Consider the following 26,513-nt stretch of genomic DNA (forward strand, 5'->3'; position numbering starts at 1 on the left):
ATGTTGAAAAGCTATGATTAGATAACAAGATGTGTCTACTCTCCTATATTCTTTAGGTTTTGATTGTTTTATATACAATCCTGTTCCCAGTAAGTCACTCCATATCTGGTGAGAAAATTATGCTTCTCTGACCACTAATAGCAGGCTTCGTCACTTGGTTTGTTGTGGAAGTAACATATGCTACATTCAAGAAGAATCAAATGTGATTCTGGCAATGTTCTTCTCCCTCAGGTAGAAAAACACTATGTTCCAGGATAGGTAGGGGCTGATCTTTCAGCTCTAATTTCAGAGTGAAAAAAAACATATGAAACAGAGTTCCAGTTGATCTACAGCCAGTAAGTAAGATATTAAAAATTAACAAGTGAGAAATGAACTTTTCTTCTAAGGTGCCAATATTTTGAGGTTGTCTATTAACTAGCATACACTGAAAATAAAATGTAAGAGCAAAATATTTTATAAATCAAAACTTAAATAAATAAAGAATGAATCAGGACTTAAATAAATTAAAAATACTTGTGGGTACTTAAGAAATTAATATATGCGTCAAAAGTAGTTGCAAAAGAGCCCTGGCGATTGTGACTCAGTTGGTTGGATGTCACCTTGCAAACCAAAAGACCAGGGGTTTGATTCCTGGACAGGACATTAGCCTAGGATGAGAATTCATTCCCTGTTAGGGGCATGTGTTACAAAACACAACCAACTTATATCTCTTCTCTTTCTGCCTCCCTTCCCTTCTCTCTAAAATCAATGAGCATGCCCTCAGGTAAGGACAGAAAAAGAAAGTGGCAAAAGAAAAAGTTTTGGAGCTGGAAAGCATTATGCTAAGCAAAATAAGCCAGGCAATGAAAGACAAATACCATATGATCTCACCTTTAACAGGAGCCTAAACAACAAAACAAAGAAACAAGCAAAATATAGTCAAAGACACTGAAATAGAGAACAGGCTGACAGTGACCAGAGGGGAGAGAAGAGGGAATTTCAGGGGAGAATGGGAAGGGTTTACAGGAACAAATATAAAGGACACATGGACAAAAACTAAGGGGGGGGGGGAATGGGAGGTGGGTGGGGAAGGATGGGTGGATGGGCTGGAATGGGAATAAAAGGCAGAAAACTGTACTTGAACAATGACTAAAATAAAAAAAAAAAAAAAGAAAAAGTTTTGGGAGTTCCAGCCAAGATGGTAGCGTAGGTAGAAACCCTTTGCTTCCTTGCAAAACCAAAAGGAGGAGAGCAACCAATCTCAAATCAACAAAAAACAAGAAGTGCCAGAAAATCATACTGCATGGAACTCTGACAACCAAGGAATTAAAGAAAAATTTAACCAGAACAATCAGACCGGTAAAGTGGCGGAACTTGTGGGCTAGACCAGCTCAGAAAAACTGAGGCAAGGTGGCAGACAAGGCAGGTGGGGCTGGCTGAAGGCGAAACTGAGACTCAAGAGTTGACTGCGGACTACCAGTCTCACATGAGCGACCGTTGGAAAGTGCGCCAGAGATGAGCAGGTGAACTGCATTGTTCCCTCTCTGGCCCTTCCCCCACAGCAGCACCACAGAGCAGCAAAGACGGGTGCCCTGCCCCAATGAATGCCTAAGGCCCCGCCCCCTTACAACTTATCAGGTGTACCAAGACAAAGAAATATGGCCCAAATGAAAGGACACAGCAAAACTTCAGAAAGAGAACTAAGTGATGAGGAGACAGACAACCTATCTGATGGAGACTTTAAAGACCTGGTAATCAAAATGCTCACAGAACTGATTGAGCTTAGTCAAAAGTTGAAAAAACAAATTGAAAGATACCCAAAATGAAATAAAGCAAAATATTCAGGGAACCACAGTGACAAGAAGGAAACCAGGACTCAAAGCAACAATTTGAAACAAAAGAGAAAAATAAACATCCAACCAGAACGGAATGAAGAAACAAGAATTCAAAAAACGAGGAGAGACTTACAAATCTCTGGGACAACCTGAAACATTCCAATATCCGAATTATATGGGTGCCAGAAGGAGAAGAACAGTAGCAAGAAATTGAAAACTTATCTGAACAATGAAGGAAAACTTCCCCAATGTGGCGAATGAAACAAGACTTCCAGGAAGTCCAGGAAGCTCAGAGTCCCAAAGAAATTGGACGCAAAGAGGAACATACCAAGGCACATCATCATTAAGTTACCCAAGATCAAAGACAAAGAAAATCCTAAAAGCAGCAAGAGAAAAGAATACAGTCACTTACACAGGAGTTCCTATAAGGCTATCAGCTGATTTCTCAAAAGAAACCCTCTAGGAAAGAAGGGGCTGGAAAGAAATATTTGAAGTCATGAAAGGCAAGGACCTACATCCAAGATTCCTCTATCCAGCAAAGCTATCATTTAGAATGGAAGGGCAGATAAAGTGCTTCTCAGATAAGGTCAAGTTAAAGGAGTTCATCATCACCAAGTCATTATTATACAAAATGTTAAAGGAACTTATCTAAGAAAAAGAAGATCAAAAATATGAACAATAAAATGACAACAAAGTCACAACTATTAACAAATGAATCTAAAAGAAAGAAAAACAACAAAAACAAACACTAAGCAAACAACTAGAACAGGAACAGAATCAGAGAAATGTACATCACACAGAGGGAGTTTAGGGGGGAGGGGGATGGGAGGAATGGGGGGAAAACGTACAGGGTAGAAGAAGCATAATTAGTACGCATAAAATAGATGGGAAGAGATAAAAAAATGTTATAGGAAACAGGACTCAAAGAACTTATATGTACTACCCATGGACATGAACTAAGGGGGGGAATGCTGGAAGGCTGGGGGTCAGGGTGGAATGAGGATAAAGGGAGAGGAATTGGGAAAACTGAAATATAATCAGTAAAAAATACTTAAAAAAGAAAAAGGTAAACTAAAAATAAACCTAAAGATGAGAATTGTTTAAAAAAATGTACTTTCCCTAAAATGTCCCTGCATAATTATATTTTTAAATGGGGAAAAAAATCTCTTTTTCACTATAGTTTTTCAATGTTGTGATATGATATATAAGAAGTATATGTTAATCATTTTCATTTTTATTGGTAGTCATAATTTTAAAACTATTGTTCATAATTATAAAAAAGAATTTTCAAAATTTAATGATATTTAAAATAGAAAGTATCCTATGCCAGTATCCTGAGTAAATGATTATCCAGCTGATAAATTCAAGTTAAAGCCCAACAGGGATATCATTTAAACTTAACCAGGTAGCAAAAGTTAAAAGCAAACTTGTTTAAACTCAAGACAGCAAAGCTAAAGGTTTTAAGACATTTATTAGTAAATGTTTTAATTCTGGTTACTTTACAATTTTGGTAATAAGAAGAATTTTGAAACATTCAGCATGACTACCTGGACATACCTTACATATTTGATCACCATCTTCTGGTTCTGGACTAGATGGTAATGATAGCTGGACATCATGCAATGAACCACTTCCATCATGCTGTCAGAAAGAACAGAAGTATGAGATTAACACAATAACTATAGGTACGCAAGTCAACCTGAATTCACCCCAGACCAAATGCTAGCATGGTCAGAAAATAAGATTTTAGAAATCTCCCTTTCATCTATACACTTATAGAAGGATGGAAGAGGAAAAAAGAGAGCTAGGAAAAAAGAGAGCTAGGAAAAAGAAAATTTGTGGCAATAAATAACATACTATATGAGTGAGTGAAACAGAAAGCCAATGAAACTTTCAGAGTGGGAAAAGAAATATGAGAAATTTTCTGAAGAATTTTACCATTCTCTCATCTATAAGAAAACATAAAATACAAGTCAATTAAATCTGCTTTGCTTTCGCTGTGGTGTTTGCAGAATAAAGGAGACAGAAACAGTAATATTAAGTAATGCAGCAAAGCCTGGACACAAAACTCATTTGATTAAAAATTATAGACACATGAATATATATTTTGCATTTTACATTACATCTAAGAACAGGAAAAACTAATTTATGGTGTTAGAAATCAGAAAACCAGTGGCTGACTCAGAGGGAAGTGGTTACCAATGGGAAAGGAGCACTAAGTAACCTATCAGGATGATGGAATGTTCTATGACTTGACTATATGGTGGTTACAAGAGTACGTAATAGCAAAATTCAAGCTGTATACTTAAAATTAGTACACATTAAGCAGTTTACTGTATCTAAGCTATACCCTCAATAAAAAAATGTTTAAAAACATTATACTTTCTGTCTTTAAACACAGTAAAAAAAATAATAGGACAATATTAAGTCCTACCCCTTCCCAAATGGGAAAAAACAGCTAGGAAATGGCAGGTTCATTTCTTAGGGTTTTCAGGAACACATGGACAAAACCAAAGAGGGTAGGATCAAGGATGGGAAGTGGGAATGGCTGGGATGGGAGCAAGTGGCGGGGGTAAAATGAAGACAACTGTACTTCAACAATAATAAAAAATGTGAAAAAAAAGAAAAAATAGTCATTGCAATTTTTAAAAATTGGTGCAAGGAAAGTCTTGGCCCTGTGCAAAAGGAAGGATCAGGAAAATTAAGAAGAACTGTGACTCAGTATCATTTTCAAGGAAATACATTTTCTTACATTTCTTGAAAAAATTATGTAACATTAACATGTTACTTGGTATTATTTATAACTAATTACTATAAATAATTCTCTGTAAGGGCTGAAAAAATCTTATACTGGATAATCTCCTCAGCCACTGATTATGTCTTATTGCCACTATAGAAATATACTATTCTATAATAACCAACTTGGAAAAAAACTGCAATTATGAATAGTTGGAAACAACTGGAAATAAGAATTATATTTAAAAAACAAAAAAGAAATGCCAGGTTCAAGAATTCACAGACAACCACAAGAAAGATGAACCAGTGAAGAATATATCAATATCCGGGTGATGATCAAGAACTCAGCCACTAACCAAACCAGTATAACTCCAGCTTGGCACCTTGTTTGTTCAGACAGCATCTTGCTGCCTTGGGGAACCCAGAGTCAATAACCTTCAAGGAACAATACCACTACAATCTTTCTCAGACATATTTGTCCTCAAGGAAATCTCCCAGACCATGGAAATATCTTGCATCGAAACAAGAGTGCTAAAAAAGGAGACATAGCATGTAGGTAAATTTTTTTCATATATTTTATTGATTATGCTAGTACAGTTGTCCTCTTTGCCTAATTTTGTGAAATTCTTACACAAAATTACAGTTCATCCTTGAACAAGATTTGAACTGTACTAGTCCACTTATATGTGAACTTTTTTCAGTTAAAAACTGTAAATGTATCTTCTCTTCCTTATGATTTTAACATTTTCTTTTCTCTAGCTTACTTTATTGTAATAATACATTCTGTAACATATATAACATATGTGTTAATCAACTGTGTTATCTCTAAGGCTTTTGGGTCAACAGTGGGCTATTAGCAGTTAAGTTTTGGGGGAGTCAAAAGTAATACACAGATTTTCAACTGCATGGGGTGTCAGTGCCCCAATACACGCACATTCAATGGCCAACTTTTTACACAAAAGAGTTAACCCAAGCACAGGTGTTACACAAAATTAACTCAAAACGAATCACAGAAATATAACATACAAGACTAAAATTTCTTGAAATAAAAAAGTAGAAAAACTGCATGACTTTGTGTTTGTTGATTTTTTTAAATATATTTTATTGATTATGCTGTTACAATTGTCCCATTCCCCCTCTTCACTCCCCTTCACCCTGCACACCCTCTCCCACCAACATTCCCCCCTTAAGTTCATGTCCACGTGTCATACTTACAAGTTCTCTAGCTTCTACATTTCCCATACTATTCTTACCCTACCCCTCTCTATTTTCTACCTACCATCTATGCTACTTATTCTCTGTATCTTTTCCCCCTCTCTCCTCCTTCCACTTCCCTGTTGCTAACCCTCCATGGGATCTCCATTTCTGTGGGTCTGTTCCTTTTCTAGTTTTTGCTTAGTTTGTTTTTGTTTTTGTTTTAGGTATGGTTGTTAATAATTGTGAGTTTGCTCTTGTTTTTACTTTACATATTTTTTATCTTCTTTTTCTTAGATAAGCCCCTTTAACATTCCATATAATAGGGGCTTGGTGATGATGAACTCCTTTAACTTGACCTTGTCTGGAAAGCACTTTATCTGCCCTTCCATTCTAAATGACAGCTTTACCGGATAGAGTAATCTGAGATGTTAAGTCCTTTCTTTTCATGACTTTGAATACTTCTTTCCCAGCCCTTCTTTCCTGATGAGTTTCTTTTGAGAAATCAACTTTAACGGGAACTACTTTGTAGGTAACTCTCTCCTTTTCTCTTCCTGCTTTTAAGATTCTCTCCTTATCTTTGATCTTGACTAAGTACTTATGATGGGCCTTGGTGTGTTCCTCTTTGGGTCCAGCTTCTTTGGGACTCTCTGAGCTTCCTGGAAGTCTATGTCCTTCACCAGATTAGGGAAGTTCTCCTTCATTATTTTTTCAAATAAGTTTTCAATTCCTTTGCTCTTCCTCTTCTCCTACTGGTACCCCATATGATTCAGATGTTGGAATCTTTAAAGTTCTCTTGGAGGTTCCTAAGCCTCCCCTCATATTTTTGAATTCTTATTTCTTCATTCTGTTTTGGTTAAGTGTTTACTTCTTCCTTTTGGTCCAAACCATTGATTTGAATCCTGGTTTTCCTTCTGTCACTGTTGGTTCCCTGTATATTTTCCTTGATTTCACTTTTCATAGCCTTCACTTTTTCCTCTATTTTGTGACCACACACAACCAATTCTGTGAGCATCCAGAGTACCAGTGTTGAACTACACATCTGATAGATTGACTACCTCTTCAGTGCTTATTTATAGTTTTTCTGGAGCTTTCATCTGTTCTTTCATTTGGGCCATTTATTTTTTTGTCTCAGTATACTTGTTATGTAGTAAGGGGTGAAGCCTTGGGCATTCTCAGGGTGGTGTAATGCACGAGGCTGCTTTGTGGTGCTGTATGGGGAGAGAAGGGTCAGAGAGGGAACAGTGCCGCTTGTTCAGCTCTCTGCTGGCTTTCAGTCACTCCCACTGCTACCCACAAGCAAACTGGGCCCTTCTGGTGCTGATTCCTGGGTGGGTGGTTTTGTGTACATTCTAGGATCCTGTGGGTCTCTCCAAGGAACTTTCCTATGAGGCTGGGAGTTTCTCCCACTGCCTCAACCCTCAGAGGTTTTATCAGTCTGAGGTTTTGAGGCTTTATTTCCCTGCGCTGGAACCCTGAGTTGTGCAATCTGCCTCACTCCCCATTTGTTCTCCCTAGTCTATCCACACAGTAACGTTGGACCACCTGGTCTACCAGCTGCTGCCTTGCCTGCTCCATCAGCTTCTGCTTTGCCATGAGTCCTCTCCACCTGGCTGCCCATCTCCACCCCTCCTACCAGTCTGTACAAATGTTTCTTCTCTAACTCCTTGGTTGTTGGACTTCTATACAGATTGATTTTCTGTTGATTCTGGTTGTTTTTTATTTTTGAGTTTGTTGTTGTTCATCTTTTGGTTGTGCAAGGAAGCAAAGAATACTAACCTATGCCTTCATCTTGGCTGTAAGTCCAGCATGCAGGCCATTTTGTTCTTTATGTATTGTGCTGTATACCTGCTAACTCAGAATCTCTAGGGATGGGGCCTGGGAATGTGTATACAGAAAAGTTCAACAGGCAATAATGATTGACAGTGAAGAATAAGTGTTTGCCAAATTTCCAACATAGATAAATTACATTTTTATTTGGTGATGTCATGTGGATGTTCAGAATTTGACTTGAGAAGGGAGGCAATAATCTAAAGAATAACAAATGTTCTCAGAACACTACCTTAAAAATATTTTTTCTTTTTTAAAAAAGAAAAATTTTACAAGACTCATGTCAGTAAAAAAGATCATCTCTGCTGTAAATGCTTTAACATATAAAACCAGGGATAGGCCTACATACAAGTATCTATTTGAGAAAACAGGGACTTTAAAATTTGACTTAATTCCAAACATCAATATTTCTCTGCCTGCTGCAAAGCAGGAACCTCAAAGAATGAGTGATATACAAACACACATCACTTTGCCTTGGACATGGTTATACTTGTGGGAACTATGCAGCAAAACAGGAAATATAAAACATCAATTTTCAGACCCTGGCTAGAAGGCTCAGTTAGTTGGAGCATCATCTGGTATACCAAAAGGTCACAGATCTGATTCCCAGTCAGGGCACACACCTAGGCTGTAGGCTGTCCCCAGCCAGAGCAAATAGGGAGGCAACGGATCAATGTTTCTTTCTCTCTCTTTTACCCTTAATCTCTCTCTAAAATCAACAAACATATCCTAGGGGAAGAATTTAAACAAAAATACCAGCTTTCAGGGTGAAGGGACAAAATAGGGAACTCAGGGATACATATAACACCAGGCAGATCAAGAAGTAACAGGGACACAAGGATGGTACAATATTTGCAAGTCAATAAACATAATACACCACATACACAAAAGGAAAGACAAAAGTCACATGATCATATCAATGAATGCTGAAAAAACATTTGATAAAATACAGTGTGCATTTATAAAAAAAAAAAAACTAGGCAAAGTGGAAATAGAGGAAGACTACCTCAACATAATAAAGGCCGTATACAAGAAACCTATGTTACAGAACACAACAAGGGGGGCCTGGGATGATATACTATTATTGAAAGAAGGCCCCGGGTCCGCTATGTCCGCCGCCAGAGGAAAGACGTCTCTCAATACCAGAGATTTGTGAAAAGGAAAGGAAACATTTATTTAATGCTATACTAACTTAAAGTAGTGACCTAATGTCTTTACCAAAATCCCAAAGTCCCTTAAAACATCCACAAACAGACACAGTCCTTCCTTCCTTCCCCCTTTGCCCAGTCCAGAGTACCGTATCTCAGGAAAGGAAATAGAAGTCCATGGCTCAGGCAGTCCCTGGTTCTTCCCAGTTAGTCCTCCATCTCGACTGGGAGACCTCCCTGGGTTCCCGGCACCCTCGGCTGAGTCGCCGGGATCTCTGCTAAAACCAGGTGATGGTTCCCCCTTCTAAAGCTGTGGGGGTCCCCACTCTGCCAGGCCGCGTGGTTCCCTCTCTCTGGGATGCGGGAGTCTCCACTCTGCTAAAGACGCGTGGTTCTCTCCCTCAGGGCTGCCGCGTGGTTCTCCCTCTCTCAGGGCAGCAGGAGTCTCCACTCCCTCAAGTCCGCGTGCTTCTCCTCTTCTCAGGGCTGTGCATGGCTCTCCTCTCAGGGCTGCGCATGGCTCTCTCCTCCAGGGCTGCCGTGTGGTTCTCCCCCTAAAGCAGCATGGTTCTCCTCTCTAAAGCAGCATGGTTCTCTCCCAATGGCCGCCAAATCTGGGTTTTAAATCCCCGAGGCCAATCTTCCTCTGCAGCCTCATTTCCGACTCCTCCCACACTCGGCTTCACATGCCAGAACTCGTATCCTTCCAGCTTTACTGGGCTGCCATCATGAGTCTGGGCAGGTGTGGCCCCATGTCCTGGAGCCAATCCTCTCTGAGCTCCCACGCAGGCGCTGTAACGCAGGGGACCCCCCCCCCCAGTTACATCTGGGTGGGGAAGTTACTTCTAGGTGGGGAAGTTACTTCCATTCTCCTGGCTTAGAGCTGATCACAGCTACTTAACCTATCTATGCAACCAGCCAAAGGCTATAGATATGTTAAATGACCAACCCAGAGGTTAGCTGCAAGGTTGTTGCTATGCAAAACAGCTCTCAATGGCCCTGCTTCACTTGTCCCTTCCCCCAACCCACACCTTGGGGTGGGGGATGGAGACATCTTAAAATCTCCTGGACACCTTAAGTTCTGGACCCCATTTCAAATGCCTATTTGGGCCCCCCACCTTGGATGCACCCTGTAACACCTACAGCAAGCATCACACTCAATGAGCAAAAACTAAAAGCTTTCCCACTAAGATCAGGAACAAGACAAAGATGTCTACTTTCACCACTTCTATTCAACATAGTATTGGAAGTCCTAACCACAGCAATCAGATAAGAAAAATAAAAGGTACCCAAATTGGAAAGTAGGAAGTAAAACTGTCACTGCTTGCAGATGACATGATAATGTAACATAGAAAACCCTATAGAATCTATCAAAAAATACCTAATAAGTGAATTTAGCAAAAGAGTGGGATACAAACTCAATATTCAGGAATTGAAGGCATCTTTGTACACCAACAAAGAAACACCAGAAACAGAAAACAGGAAGAAAAGTCCCATTTGCTATAGCAACAAGAAAAATAAAGTACTTTGGATGAACCTATCCAAGGAAGAAAAAAACCTGTACTCAGAAAACTACACAACAGTCAAGAAAAAAATTAGGGAAGACATAAATAAATGGAAGGATATACCATGTTCATAGATTGGAAGAATTAACAGCATCAAAATGTCCATACTACCCAAAGCAATTTATAGATTTGATGCAATCCCTATTAAAACACCAATGACATATTTCACAGATATAGAACAAACATTTCAAAAATTTATATGGAAATGTAGCAGGGTGCGGGCAGGCCGCCCCCCCTCAAGAGGGTTGCATAACGAGGCACAGAACTTGGGTGTCCAGAAAACATAAAAATATAGGATACCCCCATCCCCACAAGTCTCAGCTGGGGAATAGGATGCATGGCATAGGGCCATTGGGAGTTATTCTTCATATCAACAGTTGGCCAGCTTCACACCTGATATGCAAAATGGTTATTTTACATATCTATAACAGGAAGCTAACTTCATGGATATGTTAAGTAGCTTTGGCCATGCTTTGAGCCAGGAAAATGGGCATGGCTTTAACCCGTGATGTCACTGGGAGTCAGCTTCCCTTTACAGCATTTGTGTGAGAGCTTGGGGATGGTTTGTTCCATACCATGGGACCATGCCTGCCCAGAATTACTATTGCAGCCCAGAAAGACTGAAAAAAATACAAGAGTGCTGGCAGGTGTAGCCAATTGTGGGAGGAGCTGGAAAGGGCGTTGCAGAGGAAGATTGGCTCTGGGATTTAAATCCCAGGAACAGCAGCCATGTGGGGGCTAACTATGCAATTTTGGGGCTCCTGTTACCACATGGTGTAGGAATCAGGGGAGCAAGATATAGCAGACATCCAGAGATCTCTCTTAGCGGTTTGGAAGAATGCAGGAGAGACAATGCAGGACTAGAGATAGAGACAATGCAGGACTAGGGAGGGAGACAGTGTGAGACACCTTGCATGGAAGGAAATAGGTGAAAGGACGCTTGCTGGTGGGCCATGAGAAAGGGCCTCGTGGGTGTAGTTTAAGAACTGGACATCACAGTGACACAGCTTATGGTGCTGGGAATAGTGGGAGGTCTGCCAGCAGAGCACAGAATACTGGGAAGAACTGGGAGCTAGCCAAGCCATGGACTTCTGTTTTTGTCCTGAGATACGGTACCCCTGACTGGCCTGCCAGGGCAAAGGGGGTAATGAAGAACTGTGTGTGGATTTGTTTTAAGGGACTTTGAAATTTTAATGAAGACATTAAGTCATTACTCTAATTCTGGATAATAATAATATAATATTCTTTTGAATAAATAGTTCCTTTCCTTTTCACCAATCTGTGGCATTGAGAGCCATAATTCCACTTCCCTGGAGGTGGGCAAAGAATCCACAGTGACAGAGGGTCCCCGTAATCCCATGCCCATTCTATAACAGAACAATAAATGATCCCCAAAAGCTGCAGCAATTGAGAAAAAAGAACAAAGTAGGAGGGATCACAATACCTGATATCAAACTATATTACAAGGCCACTGTAATCGAAACAGTCTGGTATTGGCAAAAAATCAGACACATAGATCAATGGAACAGAATAAAGAGCCCAGAAATACAACCAAGTCTCTATGGTCAATTAATATTCAACAAAGTGCGCAGAAGCATAGAATGAGTAAAAATAGCTTCTTTAACAAATGGTATTGGGAGATCTGGTGGAAATGCAGACTGGTGCAGCCACTATGGAAAACAGTATGGAGTTTCCTCAGAAAACTAATCTCAGCAGTTCCACTGCTGGGATTATACTGTAAGAATTCTGAAATACCAATCCATAAGAACCTATGTACCCCAGTGTTCCCAGCCACATAATTTACAATAGCCAAGTGCTGGAAACTACCTAAGTGCCCACCAGTAAATGAGTAGATCAAAAAACTATGGTACATTTACATGATGGAATACTAGGCAACAGAAAGAAAGAAGGCACTCCTACTATTCTCAACTGCATGAATGGAACTGGAAATCATTGTGCTAAGTGAAATAAGCTAGGTGGTGAAAGACAAATACCATATGATTTCACCCATAAGAAGAACCTAATCAACAAAACAAATAAGCAAGGAAAATATAACCAAAGATATTGAAATAAAGAACAAACTGATAGCAACCAGAGGGGAGAGGGATAATGGGGGAAAACAGAGGAAGGGTCATCAAGAACATGTATAAAGGATACATGGACAAAGCCAAAGGGGGGTGGGATCAAGGATGGGAGGTGGGGTGTGGGCAAAAATGGAAAACAACTGTACTTGAACAACAATTAAAAAAAAGAAAGAAAAACAGAATTCATGTTAAGACTATAATCAAAGGTAGCTAATTGGAATTTGTAGCCTCAACCCAGCCAGACTGTTTGCCTGCTTATCAACAACAACAACAACAACAACAACAACAAATCAGTATTTTCCATAGCATTTAAACAAGGCCCAAAATTACTAACATACAAACATGCCAAAATAACACAGGAATGGGAATTAATTTGAAAAAGAATTTAATAGAGCTATTATAAAAATTCTCCAAAAGTAAGGGCAAATTCTTGAAGGGAATGAAAAGAGAAAGTCTCAGCAAAGAAATAACACATAAAGAGAAAACAAATTGAAATTTTAGAACTGGTAAGACTTCATAACCAAAATTTAAAATACACTAGATGGACTAACTACCAGCATCTGAGATGATAGAGTGAACGTGAAGGTAGATCAACAGAAATCATCCGATCTGAACAATGAAGAGAAGTAAAGGTTGGCCAAAAAAACCAACCCCCCCCCCAAAAAAACCCCCACAAACAAATCCCCCCAAAACAGAGCTTGCTAAGAAAAACATAATCCATTAAAGAAAAAATGGATACACAAATCTCAAGTTTGGTAAAATACATGAAGCTCAATTTAAAAGAACAGAAAATAAAGTATATTCTCTGAACATGAGGGAATTTAATTAAAATTAATCAATAACAGAAGGATAATACTCAAACACTTGGAGAGTAAACAAGAAACTTCTAAACCCCTGGGTTTAAAGAAGTCTCCACATAAACAAAAAAATATTTTGAAGGAAAATGAAAACACCACATATCAAAATTTGTAGAATGCAACTAAAGCAGTGCTTAGATGGAAAATTACTATATGAGATTTTTTTTAAAAAGTGTTAAATCACAACTGTAGCAAAATAAATCCAGAACAAGCCGAAAGAAAATGATGAAGAGCAGAATTTAATGAAACTGAAAATCAAGAAACAGAAAGAAATCAATAAAACCAAAAATAGGTTCTTTGACAACTGCAATGCCTCTAGCAAAACAGCCAAAGTGCAAAAGACGCAAGGCACAAATCACACACTTATCAAGATACAGGGATATCATTACAGATATTTCAGGCATTAAAAGCAAGGAAAGCAATACTATGAGTGACTCTAAACACACACATCTGACAATTTATATGAAATGAACAAATTATTCAAACACCATGAACAATCTAAACAATCTAAAATGAAACAACCTGAGTAGATTTATGATTAGTAAAATGAACTCATAGTTTAAGCTTCCATAAAAAAAAAAATATTAAAGCCAGATATTTTCCTGGCAAATTCTTCAAAATTTAAAGGAATAATACACAATCTTAGAGAAAACAAATCAAATTATTAAATTATAAAATTACTCAAATCAATGAATGAGGCCAACATTTCCCTCAGTATAATAAGACTATAGATCAATCTCTCTCATGAACAGAGACAAAAAAGACATTAACAAAATATCTGTGAACCAAATTCAACATATAAAAAAAGGAAAAAATGAGAACAAATGGAGTTAGTTGATGCTGGGAATGCAAAGTTGGTTGAATAATCAACAAATAATGAAATTTACCCCTTAAGACAAATAATTGATATGATTATCTCAATAGATACAGATAAAGTTGTTGAAAAAATTAAACATCTACCCATGATAAAAACTCAACAGCAAAGTAGGAATAGAAGAGAACCTGTTCAACCTGATGAAGTCCTTCTAAAATATCCTATAATTAACACATTTAACAGTAAAAGACAAGGTTTTACCCCTAAAAGCAGGAACATGACAATCCTATTCACTCTTGTACTAGATTTTCTAACTTCAATAAAGCAAAGAAATAAAAAAGATGGACAAGGAGGAAAGGAAGAAATAAAACTATCTCTAGTCAGACATTTTAATTTTTGTTGTAAAAAATCCTAAGTATCTACATTAATATTATTAGAATTAATACATGATTTAAGCAAAGTCCCAAGATACAAGGTGAATATACAAAAATCTACTATTTATAAAGTACAACTGAAAATTGAAATTAAAAACACTGCAATAAACCTAAATCCACAAAACCCTAAGCAAACAAAAACAAGAAAAATCAAAATCTAAAATTAAAAAAATACATATTTAGCTACAAATCTAATAAAATACAAGGTCTGTCTAGAAAAAGTCCAACCATCATTAACATAAGAAGAACAGTTTGCACGACACAGATGTAACCTTACAGCCAAGGAAAATGGACTGAAATGCACATGCATGAACAATGATAACTTCACTGTACTAGTCAGTGGGGGCAGAAAACATTGTTGAGTGAACATGTGTACTGTATGGCCATTGCCTTCATAATGACTGAGGGAGTACAGAAACGAAACTGCATCAAATCTTGTGTTAAGCTTGAACAATGCTCCACAAAAAGTATTCAGATGATTCAGAAGGACACAAGTATGGGCAACTGATGACTGACAGCTTCGTCATGCCCCCTCACCCCCTCATGCATCACATCTTGTGTAGTTTTTTGACAAGACATCAAATCACCCAAGTGACTCAGGCCCCTAACCTCATTACCTCAACTGTACATAGTTTCCAAAAATCCTAATTCCATCTTTCAAAATATTTGTTCCATCATTTATATACCTGATAAAGGACTCATATAAATATATAAAGAACAAAAATTGATATTAAAGCAAAAGTTTTTAATGGGCCAAAGATCAGACACTTCACCAAAAAGATATACAAATAGCAAATAAGCATATAGTGCTCTTTTAGGCAGCACATATACTAAAATTGGAATGATACAGAGAAGATTATCATGGCCCCTGCACAAGGATGACACACAAATAAGCATATAAAAACATGCTAAATATAATTAGTTATTAGGCAAATGCAAATTAAAACCACAGTAAAATACCACTGCACACCCAGGAGAAAGGCTTTTGAAAAATACTGTCAATACTAAGTATTGGGAACCAACCTGCCCAGTTTCAGAAGCTGTAAACCCTCCATGGCTAAGGCTGAGTGAGCAACCTTCAGACCATAGCCACTAAGGAGACAAAGCTTATCTCCCTGGCAGGAGCACCACTCCTGCTCCTTTTTCTTCATCCTGCCTGGCCCCCAATGCTTGATCAGTTAGCCAATGATGGGTAAGATTCCTCAAAGGAGGGACGACCTAAGACAGGCACGATCATGGGGAGACCTCAGGGAAGGACTTGGGGGGCTACAGCAAAAGGGGGTGATGGACCCTCACCCCTTGGCTTTGACATAGCCTGAGTACTCATTCTGTCTGCCAGAACTCTCCTAATCTCTTGGCTGCCTCAGTTCCCCTGCCTGACTTAAGCCTGAAACAATGCCAGTGATGGGTGCAGCCCTGTGCTGGAAAGGGCAGGTTCACTGGTTGACCAGGCCTAAGAAAGAATATGTAAAATCCCATGAAGCCTACTTTGCTAGTACACTCAATGTAAATAATAAGGGTCCAAACATAGAATGAGTTTGTTTCCCCCAAGTGTTATGGCCCTTTAGCTAACAGACCCTGACTCAGAATAAGCCCTCAGAATTCTTTAAATGTTATCTATTGTTTGATCATTACTGCCTGATAATGACTGATGAGCTTTATGTATGCCCTGTATTCCTATGCAAATAAACCCAATAAAAGCCCATTGAGGAACAGGCTCCTGGCCCTTCTCCTTCAAAAGATTGGCCACCTTTCCTCCCCAAGCAGACAGATCATATCTTGGCAGATTTATTCTCATCCCTGGGGGGGGTGGGTGCACTTTGGGCAGAGCGCCCCCATAGTAGTGTCCTAGAAATTCACGCTAACCCAGAATTTGTGAATGTAACCTCATTTGGAAATAGGATCTTTGCAGATGTAATCAAATTGAGGTCATCCAACATGCCTGGACTCCTTATGAGAGAGAAATTTGGACACAGACACACAAGTCATACAAAGATCATAAGAAGATGGGGGCAGAGATTGGAGTAATACATCTACATACAGGCCAAGCAATGCCTAGGACTGTCAGCAACCACCACTAGAAATTAGAGAGGTAAGGAAGATTCCTTTCCTTGTGACTTCAGAGAGTACATCACCCTAATAACACCTTAATTTCATATTTCCAGTCTCTACAACCATGAAAGAATACTTTTCTGTTAATGCCACCCAGCTTGTGCAACCCTGTTATGGAAGCCCTAGAAAACTAATATAAGAACACCAACAAATAATTAAAGCAAACAAAAAGAGAAATTCCAGATAAATCTCAATTAGAAAAATAAAACTGGTATAACAATATTATAACAAGGTAGACAAGGTAGAATTAAAGAGTTAAATAAGGATAAACAAAGACTTTAATTAGTGATCAGAAGAACAATCTACCAAGATGTACCACTCATAAAAATTTATGTAATTTATACATAAATGTACACAGTAAATTTACAGATTTACTGTAATATATATATAGTAGTCCCCCTATATCAGCAGGAAATATGTTCTAAGACCCCCAGGGATACCTGAAACCACAGATAGCATTGAACCTTATATACAGGGGCAGGTAAAAGTAGGTTAATAATAATAATATACTAATTAATTAATAAATAATAATATAAGAATAAATTCTATGTTTCAAGTACTCATAACTGTAAGCTGACTTTTACTACCCCAGACAGTATTCTTTCCTATACATAGCTATCTGTGATAAAGTTTAATTTATAAATTATGCACAGTAAGAGCTTAATAACAACTAATAATAAAATAGTTGTTAAATAATAAAGAATGACAAAAATAATTAAAATAAATTGTAATAAAAATTATGTGAATGCAGTTGCTCTCTCTTGAAGTATCTGGAATTTTCCATTTAATATTTTTTGGACTACAACTGACCACAGGTAACAAACTGAGGAAAGTGAAACTGTAGATAAGGGGGTACTACTGTTCTAATAAAAGAGCCTGAAAACACTACAACAAAATTCACAGCACTGAAAGAGAAATTTAAGAAATCCATAATTATAGCAGGAAGTGAACTATTCTAAGAAAATCACAGATCAAAGACAAAAATTTAGTAAAATTTAGTAAGATATATACAACACAATTTAAAAGCTTAATATAATAAACATACCGCGAATGGATATATAGATAATATATATTTTATTCAAACAAACATAGCAGTCACAAAAACTGACCATGCTCTGAGCCAGAAGAGGTTAACAAAGTATGGTTCATTGGACAAATCCAGCCAGCTGCCTACTTTAATTACAGTCTATGAACTAAGAATAGGTTTTATATTTTCAATGGTTGAATTTCTAATGATTTTATGAATATCTACATAAAACCACAATTTTGCCTCTTTCCTGAAAAAGCAAAAATATTTATTATGTGGTACTCTAAGGAAATGTTTTTGTTGTTATTTTTCCTTTTCTCTGTTTTAGAACACAAAGAAAATATCTATATTCCAAAGAATTTATATCTTGTAGATATTATTCTTTATTATTAATGTGCTAAGATTAGAAATCAATTAAAAGTGAAAGCCCCATACACCAAACCAATATTTTTGAAACTGGAAAAATAATATTCTACATAAATTTATAAGAGCCAAAGACAACTGGAAGTTATTAATGTTTAAGTTATTGATATGACTCCCAAAAAATCCATCTAATTTTTTTAACAGTCTAGCAGTCTAGACCTAGGAGATCAAATAGGAAAAAAAGCTATTATTTCCATCAATGTGCCAGAGTTTAAAGATCATGAATATACTCTGTAACAATCAATTAATAACACCATCTCCCCTCCACATAACCTTGACACTAACCAATGGTAGTATTCTCTATTAAATCTTGACTAAGGTGAAAAGTGTCCAAGGCAAAATTAGAAAACAATTTGAGAAAAGCTTCTTAAAGCAGGAGAAAAAACCTTAAAAATGAAGATAAAACCTTTTTTTAAAAGCCTGAATAACAATCATGCACGCAATGTTCATGCTTCACTTTACACATTCTAAGAAGCTAACATTTATTGACCTCTAATAGGCATTGTTTGTTCTAAACATTCTGCATGAATTCAAATGCAAAAATAATACTTAACAACTAAAACACATCACTGCACAAAATATGAGCAATTAACATTTATCTGATTGTCTAAGTATTCTGGGTGTTACTGAGTGAAGTGCCACAGCAGTTTCTGTAAATTCTACTTAGGATTTTTGAACTCTGAATGCCGTTAACCTTAAATTAATTAACTCTTCTGTGGCAGCATTTTATCAAATATTCAAAGACACAGATAAGCCTTCCTTTACTCTTAAGGGCATTAGGGGAATATTGTCAGCAAACCATCTTCCACTTTTTTGACACAGCACATAAGTAAACGTTTTTTCTAATAATGTAACTCTTCTATATATATTAACTTGCTGGAAAACCCTATAACAGACTCCACCTTACCTGCGTGATTCTTCCAGGTGTTTGTAAAAACTGGGATTTTCCTATGAGTTCCAGAGCAGCTGCAATGGACATGGATATTTGAAATGACAAACAAACCAAAAAAAAAAAAAAAAAAGGCAGTGTTGACCAACCTCTGCTGACAAGCATCATCAGTGATGTCAACAAAGCTCCCTTGTGTTTCAGGAGGAGAATGTGGTATGGTATAAAACACACTCACAAGAAGCATTTTAGAAAAGAGATTAGAGGAAGGGGAGAGATTGATTTTTTCATTTTCTTTTCAAAGTCACTTTTTTAAAAACAAAAGTACATGGATAAAAAAATAGTGTCACACAGACTCTATAACATTAGCTGAGAATTTTTAGGTAATGTAAAATTCACCTATGCGATTTAAGACCTAATGATTCAAACTACATTTGAGAGGCTTTAAAAAATTCATACTCACAAAGCCTGATTTTAAATGAGTACTTCAGAGATGAGGTGATCCTAACAGATGTTTGGGACAAAGACATTTTTAAAACAGAAAAATCTAACACATGTTCAAACTGACTAGAGTGTTGTTATATATGCATAAATGTATAATTCAGGGTCAGGCACAAATAACACTTTTTTATTGTAAAATCTTTTATTACAAAATCATAAGCATGTAATTCTGTAACATAACAATATCACACTCAAGCACACCACATGACATTTTAGGTAAAATGTTCAAATTAAAACTATAAATTATTGCATCCATATTATTACCCTACAAACCACACTCAAGCAGGCATTACTTCAGCCAGACCCTGTATTAAAAGCAAATATTATTTACAAATTTTGTTTGTAAAAATTAAATATATTTAATTTGTACATATCTGAATCAGGATAGCCTTTTCTATCAGTTTCTTTTAAAGATATCACTTAAAAATAATTAGTTGTAAATTTCTTCTAATTTAGTAAAATTTCTACATATAATAAAAATATTCAACTCCTCCAATATCTAAATTTACTATAGTATAAAACAGGAAACTAGATAATCGCCTCTAGGCTACTAAGTTCTCAACGTTTACTTTAAAATCCTTCAGTGTCCAATTGTTTTTTAGTAGATACTTAAGTACGTACTTCTGGGTTTTCTATTCTCTTCTACACCTCTGTATTTTTCTATTTGTGTCAATATTATACTTGGCTCTAAAGGGCCTCCCTTTTCTTTTTGTTTTAATGTACAACAAACTTTAGTTTTGGTGTAATAATTTTGGGGTCATATTGAGGAACCCTAAAAATAAAGCTGTTGTAATTTCAGCTAAAATTTTATTACATCTAGAAATAGTACTGGGGAGAACTATAGGTTCCATTCATACACTCAGATGATTACGTTATCTTTGTCCTTTATAACATCATTCTTATAATTATTTAATACTTTAGTATCTTCCTAGACTATAAAGTAGCTGTCATGGTTACTACATTGTCCATGACTGAAGGAAATTTTTATAATATTTAGTCTTCCTTCAGAACATTTTTTAAAAATCACTTATACAAAGTTTTGTAGGTTTCTTTATAAAACATTACAAACATATCTTGGCAGGTTTATAAATGATTTCATATTTTATTGATGCAGTGATTACTTAATTATTTCTAATTTAAATCTATGATTTCTTACACTTGGAGATCTGAGTCTAGTACTGTTAATGTACTAGAACAAGTTTGTTTTGGGGGGACTATGACCCACAAGAACAACTATATTTTATATCACGACTGAGCACACACACATATATATACATATACATAAGTATGTGTTCCTATGTGTATACTTATATCTAAATAAGGATGGATGATGGATAAGTATAGATATCATATTAAAAACACATTTCACAAAACAGTATATGCCTTTATTACATGTGATGCCCTGTTGGGAACCGCCTTGCCTGCTTTTAGAAGCTGTAAACCCTCCATGGCTAAGGCTGAGTGAGCAACCTTCAGACCATAGCCACTAAGGAGACAAAGCTTATCTCCCTGGCAGGAGCACCACTTCTGCTCCTTTTTCTTCACCCTGCCTGGCCCCCAATGCTTGATCAGTTAGCCAATGATGCGTAAGATTCCTCAAGGGAGGAATGACCTAAGACAGGCACGGTCATGGGGAAGCCCCAGGGAAGGACTTGGGGGGCTACAGCAAAAGGGGGTGATGGACCCTTGCCCCTTGGCTTTGACATAGCCTGAGTACTCATTCTGTCTGCCAGAACTCTCCTAATCTTTTGGCTGCCTTACTCACCCTGCCTGACTTAACCCTGAAACAATGACAGAGAGAAGTGCAGCCCTGTGCTGGAAAGGGCAGGTTCCCTAGTTGACTAGGCCTAAGAAAGAATATGTAAAATCCTGTGAAACTTACTTTGCTAAGAATGCTCTCAATTAAATGATAAGGGTCTGAGCAGGAAATGAGTTTGTTCTCTAAAGTTTTGTAGCCCTTTAGCTAACAGACCCTGACTCAAAACAGGCTCTCAGTGTTCTTTGTATGCTATCTATTGTTTGATCCTTACTATGACAATGATTAATGAGCTTTACCTGTGTTCCTGTGCAAAATGAACCCAATAAAAGCCCATTGGAGAAAAGGCTCTTGGCCTTTCTCCTTTGAGAGATCGGCCACTTTTCCTCCCCAAGCAGATCATGTCTTGGTAGACTTACTCTTATCCGTGGCGGCCGGTGGGAGCCCTGCGGGCAGAGCACCTCCACAATGCCCCCTGATAGTTTCCATAATATTCTACTTTATTAAGAAAAAATTATAGGAATAGACAAAATTTATATCAAAACCCACTAATCAGTTATAATGTGTAATTTTAAGAATGTATCAGGTACAGCACAGAAATTGTCTTCTTTCTTTTGTTAAAAAATTTTATTGTTGTTGAAGTACAGTTGTTTGCATTTTCCCCTCATGACTACCCCCCCCACCGCTATCCCCATCTCCCTCCCGATTCCTCCCCCCCGTTCGTTTTGTCTATGTATCCTTTATAGTTGTTCCTGACAACAACTATAGTTGTTCCTCCCTTTCCCCCCATTATCCCCTCCCAACCTGCCCTCTGATTACTGTCAGATTTTTCTTAATTTCAATGTTTCTGGTTATATTTTACTTGCTTGTTTCTTTTTTTGATTAGGTTCCACTTATAGGTGAGATGATATGGTATTTGTCTTTCATCACCTAGATTATTTCATTTAGCATAATGCTCTGCAGTTCTATCCATGCCGTCCCAAAGGGTAGGAACTCCTTTCTTTCTGCTGCGTAGTATTCCAACGTGTAAATGTAACATAGTTTTTTGATCCACTCATTGCTGGTGGGCACTTAGGTTGCTTCCAGCACTTGGGTATTGTAAATTGTGCTCTGAACATTGGGGTGCACAGGTTCTTACGGATTGGTGTTTCAGAATTCTTAGAGTATAATCCCAGCAGTGGAATTGCCAAGTCAAAGGCAGATCCATTTTTAGTTTTCTGAGGAAATTCCATACTGTTTCCACAGTGGCTGTACCAGTATGCATTCCCACCAACAGTGCACTAGGGCTCCCTTTTCTCCACAACCTCCCCAGCATTTATTGTTTGTTGATTTGTTTATGATGGCCATTCCCACCAGTGTGAAATATCTCATTGTGGTTTTAGTATGCATCTCTCTGATGGCTAGTGATGCTGAGCATTCTTTAATGTATCTCTGGGCCTTATGTATGTCCTCCTTAGGGAAGTGTCTGTTCAGGTTTTGCCCATTTTTTTAATTGGGTTTTTTTGTCTTCCTGGAGTGGACTCATATGAGTTCCTTATATATTTTGGAGATCAAACCCTTGTCTGCAGTATCATTGGCAAATATGTTTTCCCATACGGTTGGTTCCCTTTTCATTTTAGTGCTGTCTTCTTTAGCAATGCAGAAGCTTTTTATTGTGATGAGATCCCATTTGTTTATTCTTTCCTATATCCCTTGCTCTAGGGGATATATCAGTGAAAACATTGCTGCATGGAATGTCTGAGAGTTTCCTGCATATGTTTCTTCTAGGACTTTTATGGTGTCACAACTTATATTTAAGTCTTTTTTCCACCTTGAATTTATTTTTGTGTATGTTATAAGTTGGTGATAGAGTTTCATTTTTTTGCATGTAGCTGTCCAGATCTCCCAGCACCATTTGTTGAAGAGGCTATTTTTACTCCATTTTATACTTCTGCCCCCTTTGTGAAATATTAATTGACCACAGAGACTTGGGTTTATTTCTGGGCTGTCTATTCTGTTCCATTGGTCTACGTGTCTGTTCTTATGCCAGTTCCAGACTGTTTTGACTACAGTGGCCCTGTAATACAGTTTTAATATCAGGTATCGTGATCTCTTCTATTTTGTTCTTGTTTCCTAAAAGTACCTGACCTAACAAGTGAATTTGGCAAAACAGCGGAATACAAAGTCAATATTCAGAAATTAAAGGCATTTTTGTACACCAACATTGGAATATCACAAACAGAAATTACAAAAAAATCCCACTTGATATAGCAACAAGAAAAATAAAGTACTTATGAATAAACCTAACCAAGGAAGTAAAAGATCTGTACTCAGAAAACTATACAACACTAAAGAATGAAATTAAGGAAGACACAAACAAATGGAAGCATGTACCATGTTCATGGATTGGAAGAATTAACAGCATCAAAATGTCCATACTACCCAAAGTAATTTATAGATTCAACGCAATCCCTATTAAAGTACCAGTGATGTATTTCACAGATATAGAACAAACATTTCAAAAATTTATATGGAACTATAAATGACCCCAAATACTGTCTTCTTTCTTTTTATCTTCATTACTATTACAATCCTTGCTACTCAACAAGTACTTACTTAATAAAGTATACTGAATGATGGAATAACAAAAAGAATATTAAAGTAAATGGAATTAGCTTTTGGGAGGTACATGAAATTATGAGCACTGGAAGCAATTAAAAGCCCATCACATATTTATTATTGTTATTGCTATTACTGTTAGTAGTATAACAGCTAATATTATTATTAATTGCATTCTATGCACTAGACACTACGCTCAGTTCTCTGTCTGAATTTCTGCATGCATTCTTCACAACAGTCCTGAGATAGGAGCTACATAGTCTCTTATCTTTTATTAAAAAATTGAGAGAAAGAGAGTTTAAGTAATTTGTCCAAGCTCACAAAACAAACAAGTGAAAGAACTGGTCTAAGTTCAAATTCTAATTTTTTTAAATTATATTTATTCTTATTAACTTTCAACATTGATATCTAGAGATTCAGCATTCTGCAATTATCCCACAGCTAAAAACAACCCAAATATCCATCAACAAGTAAATGGATAAAACTCTAATTGTGGTACATATACATACAATGGAATGCTATTCCACAATAGAAAGGAATAAACTACTGATACACACAGAAGTGATAAATATGAAAATCATTATGGTGGTTGAAAAAATCCATCAACAAAGAGTACACATTAGATGGTCCAAATTAGGTAACATTCTAGAAAAGACAAAACTTTAGTAACAGAAAAAAGAACAATAGTTTCTGGACCGGATTTAAGAGAGAACTGACTGTAAAGGGTCATAAGAATTTTTGAAGCTACAGAAAAAGTAAACATGCTGATTGTGGTGGTGGTGGCTGCACAACTGTATACACTTATCAAAACTCAAACTACACACTTAAAAATGGATACAGTATATTTGAATGTAAATTCTACCTTAATAAAGTCAATATTTTTTTTAATTTGTTTTTTCTTCCTCTTCTCTTCCCTTTCCCTTCCTGAACAAGTCATTAGGTAAGACAGAGCAAGACAGGTCTCTCCTCACCCCTCCAAAATAGCTTAGCATGGCGTTTCAGAGCCTAAGTAGGTTAAAGAATATGTCCCTGCAGGGGGCCAAGTCAGAGCTCCAGTTAAAAGGATTACCACAGAAAGGATGGGTAAACAGTTGATATCAGAATCAACCCTCAGTGGAATGAGGAGGGCACATATGGAAGGCCTGATGTTGGCTGTCAGACTCCAAGAATAGTGATGTGAGCAACTACACATGGGATGGCCCAGAGAGGGTTACCAGAGCTCAAGTTTCATAAAGAGGTAATCTATGTAAGAAGAGGACCAGTGCCAGGTGTAAGACCCAAGTAGAACAAGGGTGTCCATGTGTGGGCATCAACTAAGATGTGTTAACAAGCCCAAGCATAGTGAGGAGGCATGCACAGGGAAAGGAAGACTAGTGTGGGGTATCAGAGCCCAAACAGGGTAAGGAAGATGTTCACAGAGGGTGGGAAGCAGTCACGCATGTGAATTCAGAATCTTAGTGGGATCAGGAGAATAACTACATAGAGAAGAGGTGACAGTAGAGGTAGAATATTGGTTACACCAAGGAAGACTGATAAAATGAGTAAATATATTAAAGAAAATAGAAACCAATTTTCTCATTGTTGGAGAGGGGAGTTATAAATATGAAAAAGGAGAAATGCTGTATTTAGACTGGAATTAAAGGTATGAGTATGAAACGTTTTTAACATCTACAAATATATAGAGAAATACAGTCACAGTATGCATACAAACACTCACAAACACACACAATACATCTTAAAAGAGCTTAAGGGCACTAACACTCCAATAGCAATAAGCACAACTAGCCTCCAGGTCTTGACTTCTAAATACCATTCTATATTGAGCTCCTTGACAAAATGGCTGTTTCCAGGTTAGAATAGGAAAAATACAAAATAAGCCTGGGAGATCTTGTATTACCGCAAAGGAAAGAACTACTTGAAGAATGATGGGTACAAGTCAAAAACACAGAAGTCAAACTGAAAGGGTTCTCAAATGCCAAATTTTGAACAGTCTTGAGCATCAAAATAAATTATATTCCCACATTAGAACTAATTGCACAAAATACGAAACCACAAGTATACACTGTAAATAAATCATTGAGTAAACTAAAAATCTGACAAGGAAATTTATTTTTATTTTTTAAATTTTATTGTTACTATCATTATTATTACTACTAATACTACTACTCCTACTACTATTCCTCATCCATCAATTTTAGAGAGGGGAAGGACAGAAGAAAGAGAAACATCAATGTGAGAGAGAAACATCAATTGACCGCCTACCACCCCACATACACCATGACAGGGGACCAAACCCACACCCTAGCAGTGCCCTGAGAATTGAACCCACAACTCTCCAGTTCATGGGATGATGTTCCAACCAACTGAACCACACCAGCTAGGGGAGGAATAGGATATTTGCATAGTTTCAAAATTCCTCTACAAAATATTAACTATAAAGAGGAAAAGAGTATCTTCACAGTTAAGAAGGCTATCAGACGATACCTTTATCGAGTGATCAAAGCTAAAATCACTAAAAGGACAAACCAAAATGTGCCTCCTGACAGGATGTAAAAAGAACAATATAGCATTGCCTCTGTGACATTCCTGTTGAAGATGCATAACCTGTATCCAATCATTTGGCTACATAATACAAACCCAAATTGAGGAGCATTCTGTCAAATAACTGGCTTATTATATTAAAAAGTGTCAAGGTCATCAGCATCAAGAGAAAACTGAAGAAACAATGCAATTT

General features: G+C 37.2%; 1 protein-coding gene and 1 non-coding gene across 11 annotated transcripts in view; one reads left to right on the forward strand and one right to left on the reverse strand.

Moving 5' to 3' along the window:
- Positions 1-26,513, reverse strand: part of CCSER2 (coiled-coil serine rich protein 2) — a 220,377-nt gene that overhangs the window by 52,065 nt on the left and 141,799 nt on the right. For all 10 annotated transcript variants that reach the window (XM_028511321.2, XM_036026727.1, XM_036026729.1 and 7 more), the window contains one exon: positions 3,372-3,455. In XM_028511321.2, the coding sequence (XP_028367122.1) occupies positions 3,372-3,455 (84 nt within the window). The remainder of the gene's footprint in view (positions 1-3,371; positions 3,456-26,513) is intronic.
- On the forward strand, positions 15,283-15,392 carry LOC114498216. Its single transcript, XR_003684662.1, has one exon. It is a non-coding gene; the product is annotated as a U6 spliceosomal RNA (small nuclear RNA).

Source organism: Phyllostomus discolor, chromosome 5, assembly GCF_004126475.2.
Source record: "Phyllostomus discolor isolate MPI-MPIP mPhyDis1 chromosome 5, mPhyDis1.pri.v3, whole genome shotgun sequence".
Taxonomy (NCBI): domain Eukaryota; kingdom Metazoa; phylum Chordata; class Mammalia; order Chiroptera; family Phyllostomidae; genus Phyllostomus; species Phyllostomus discolor.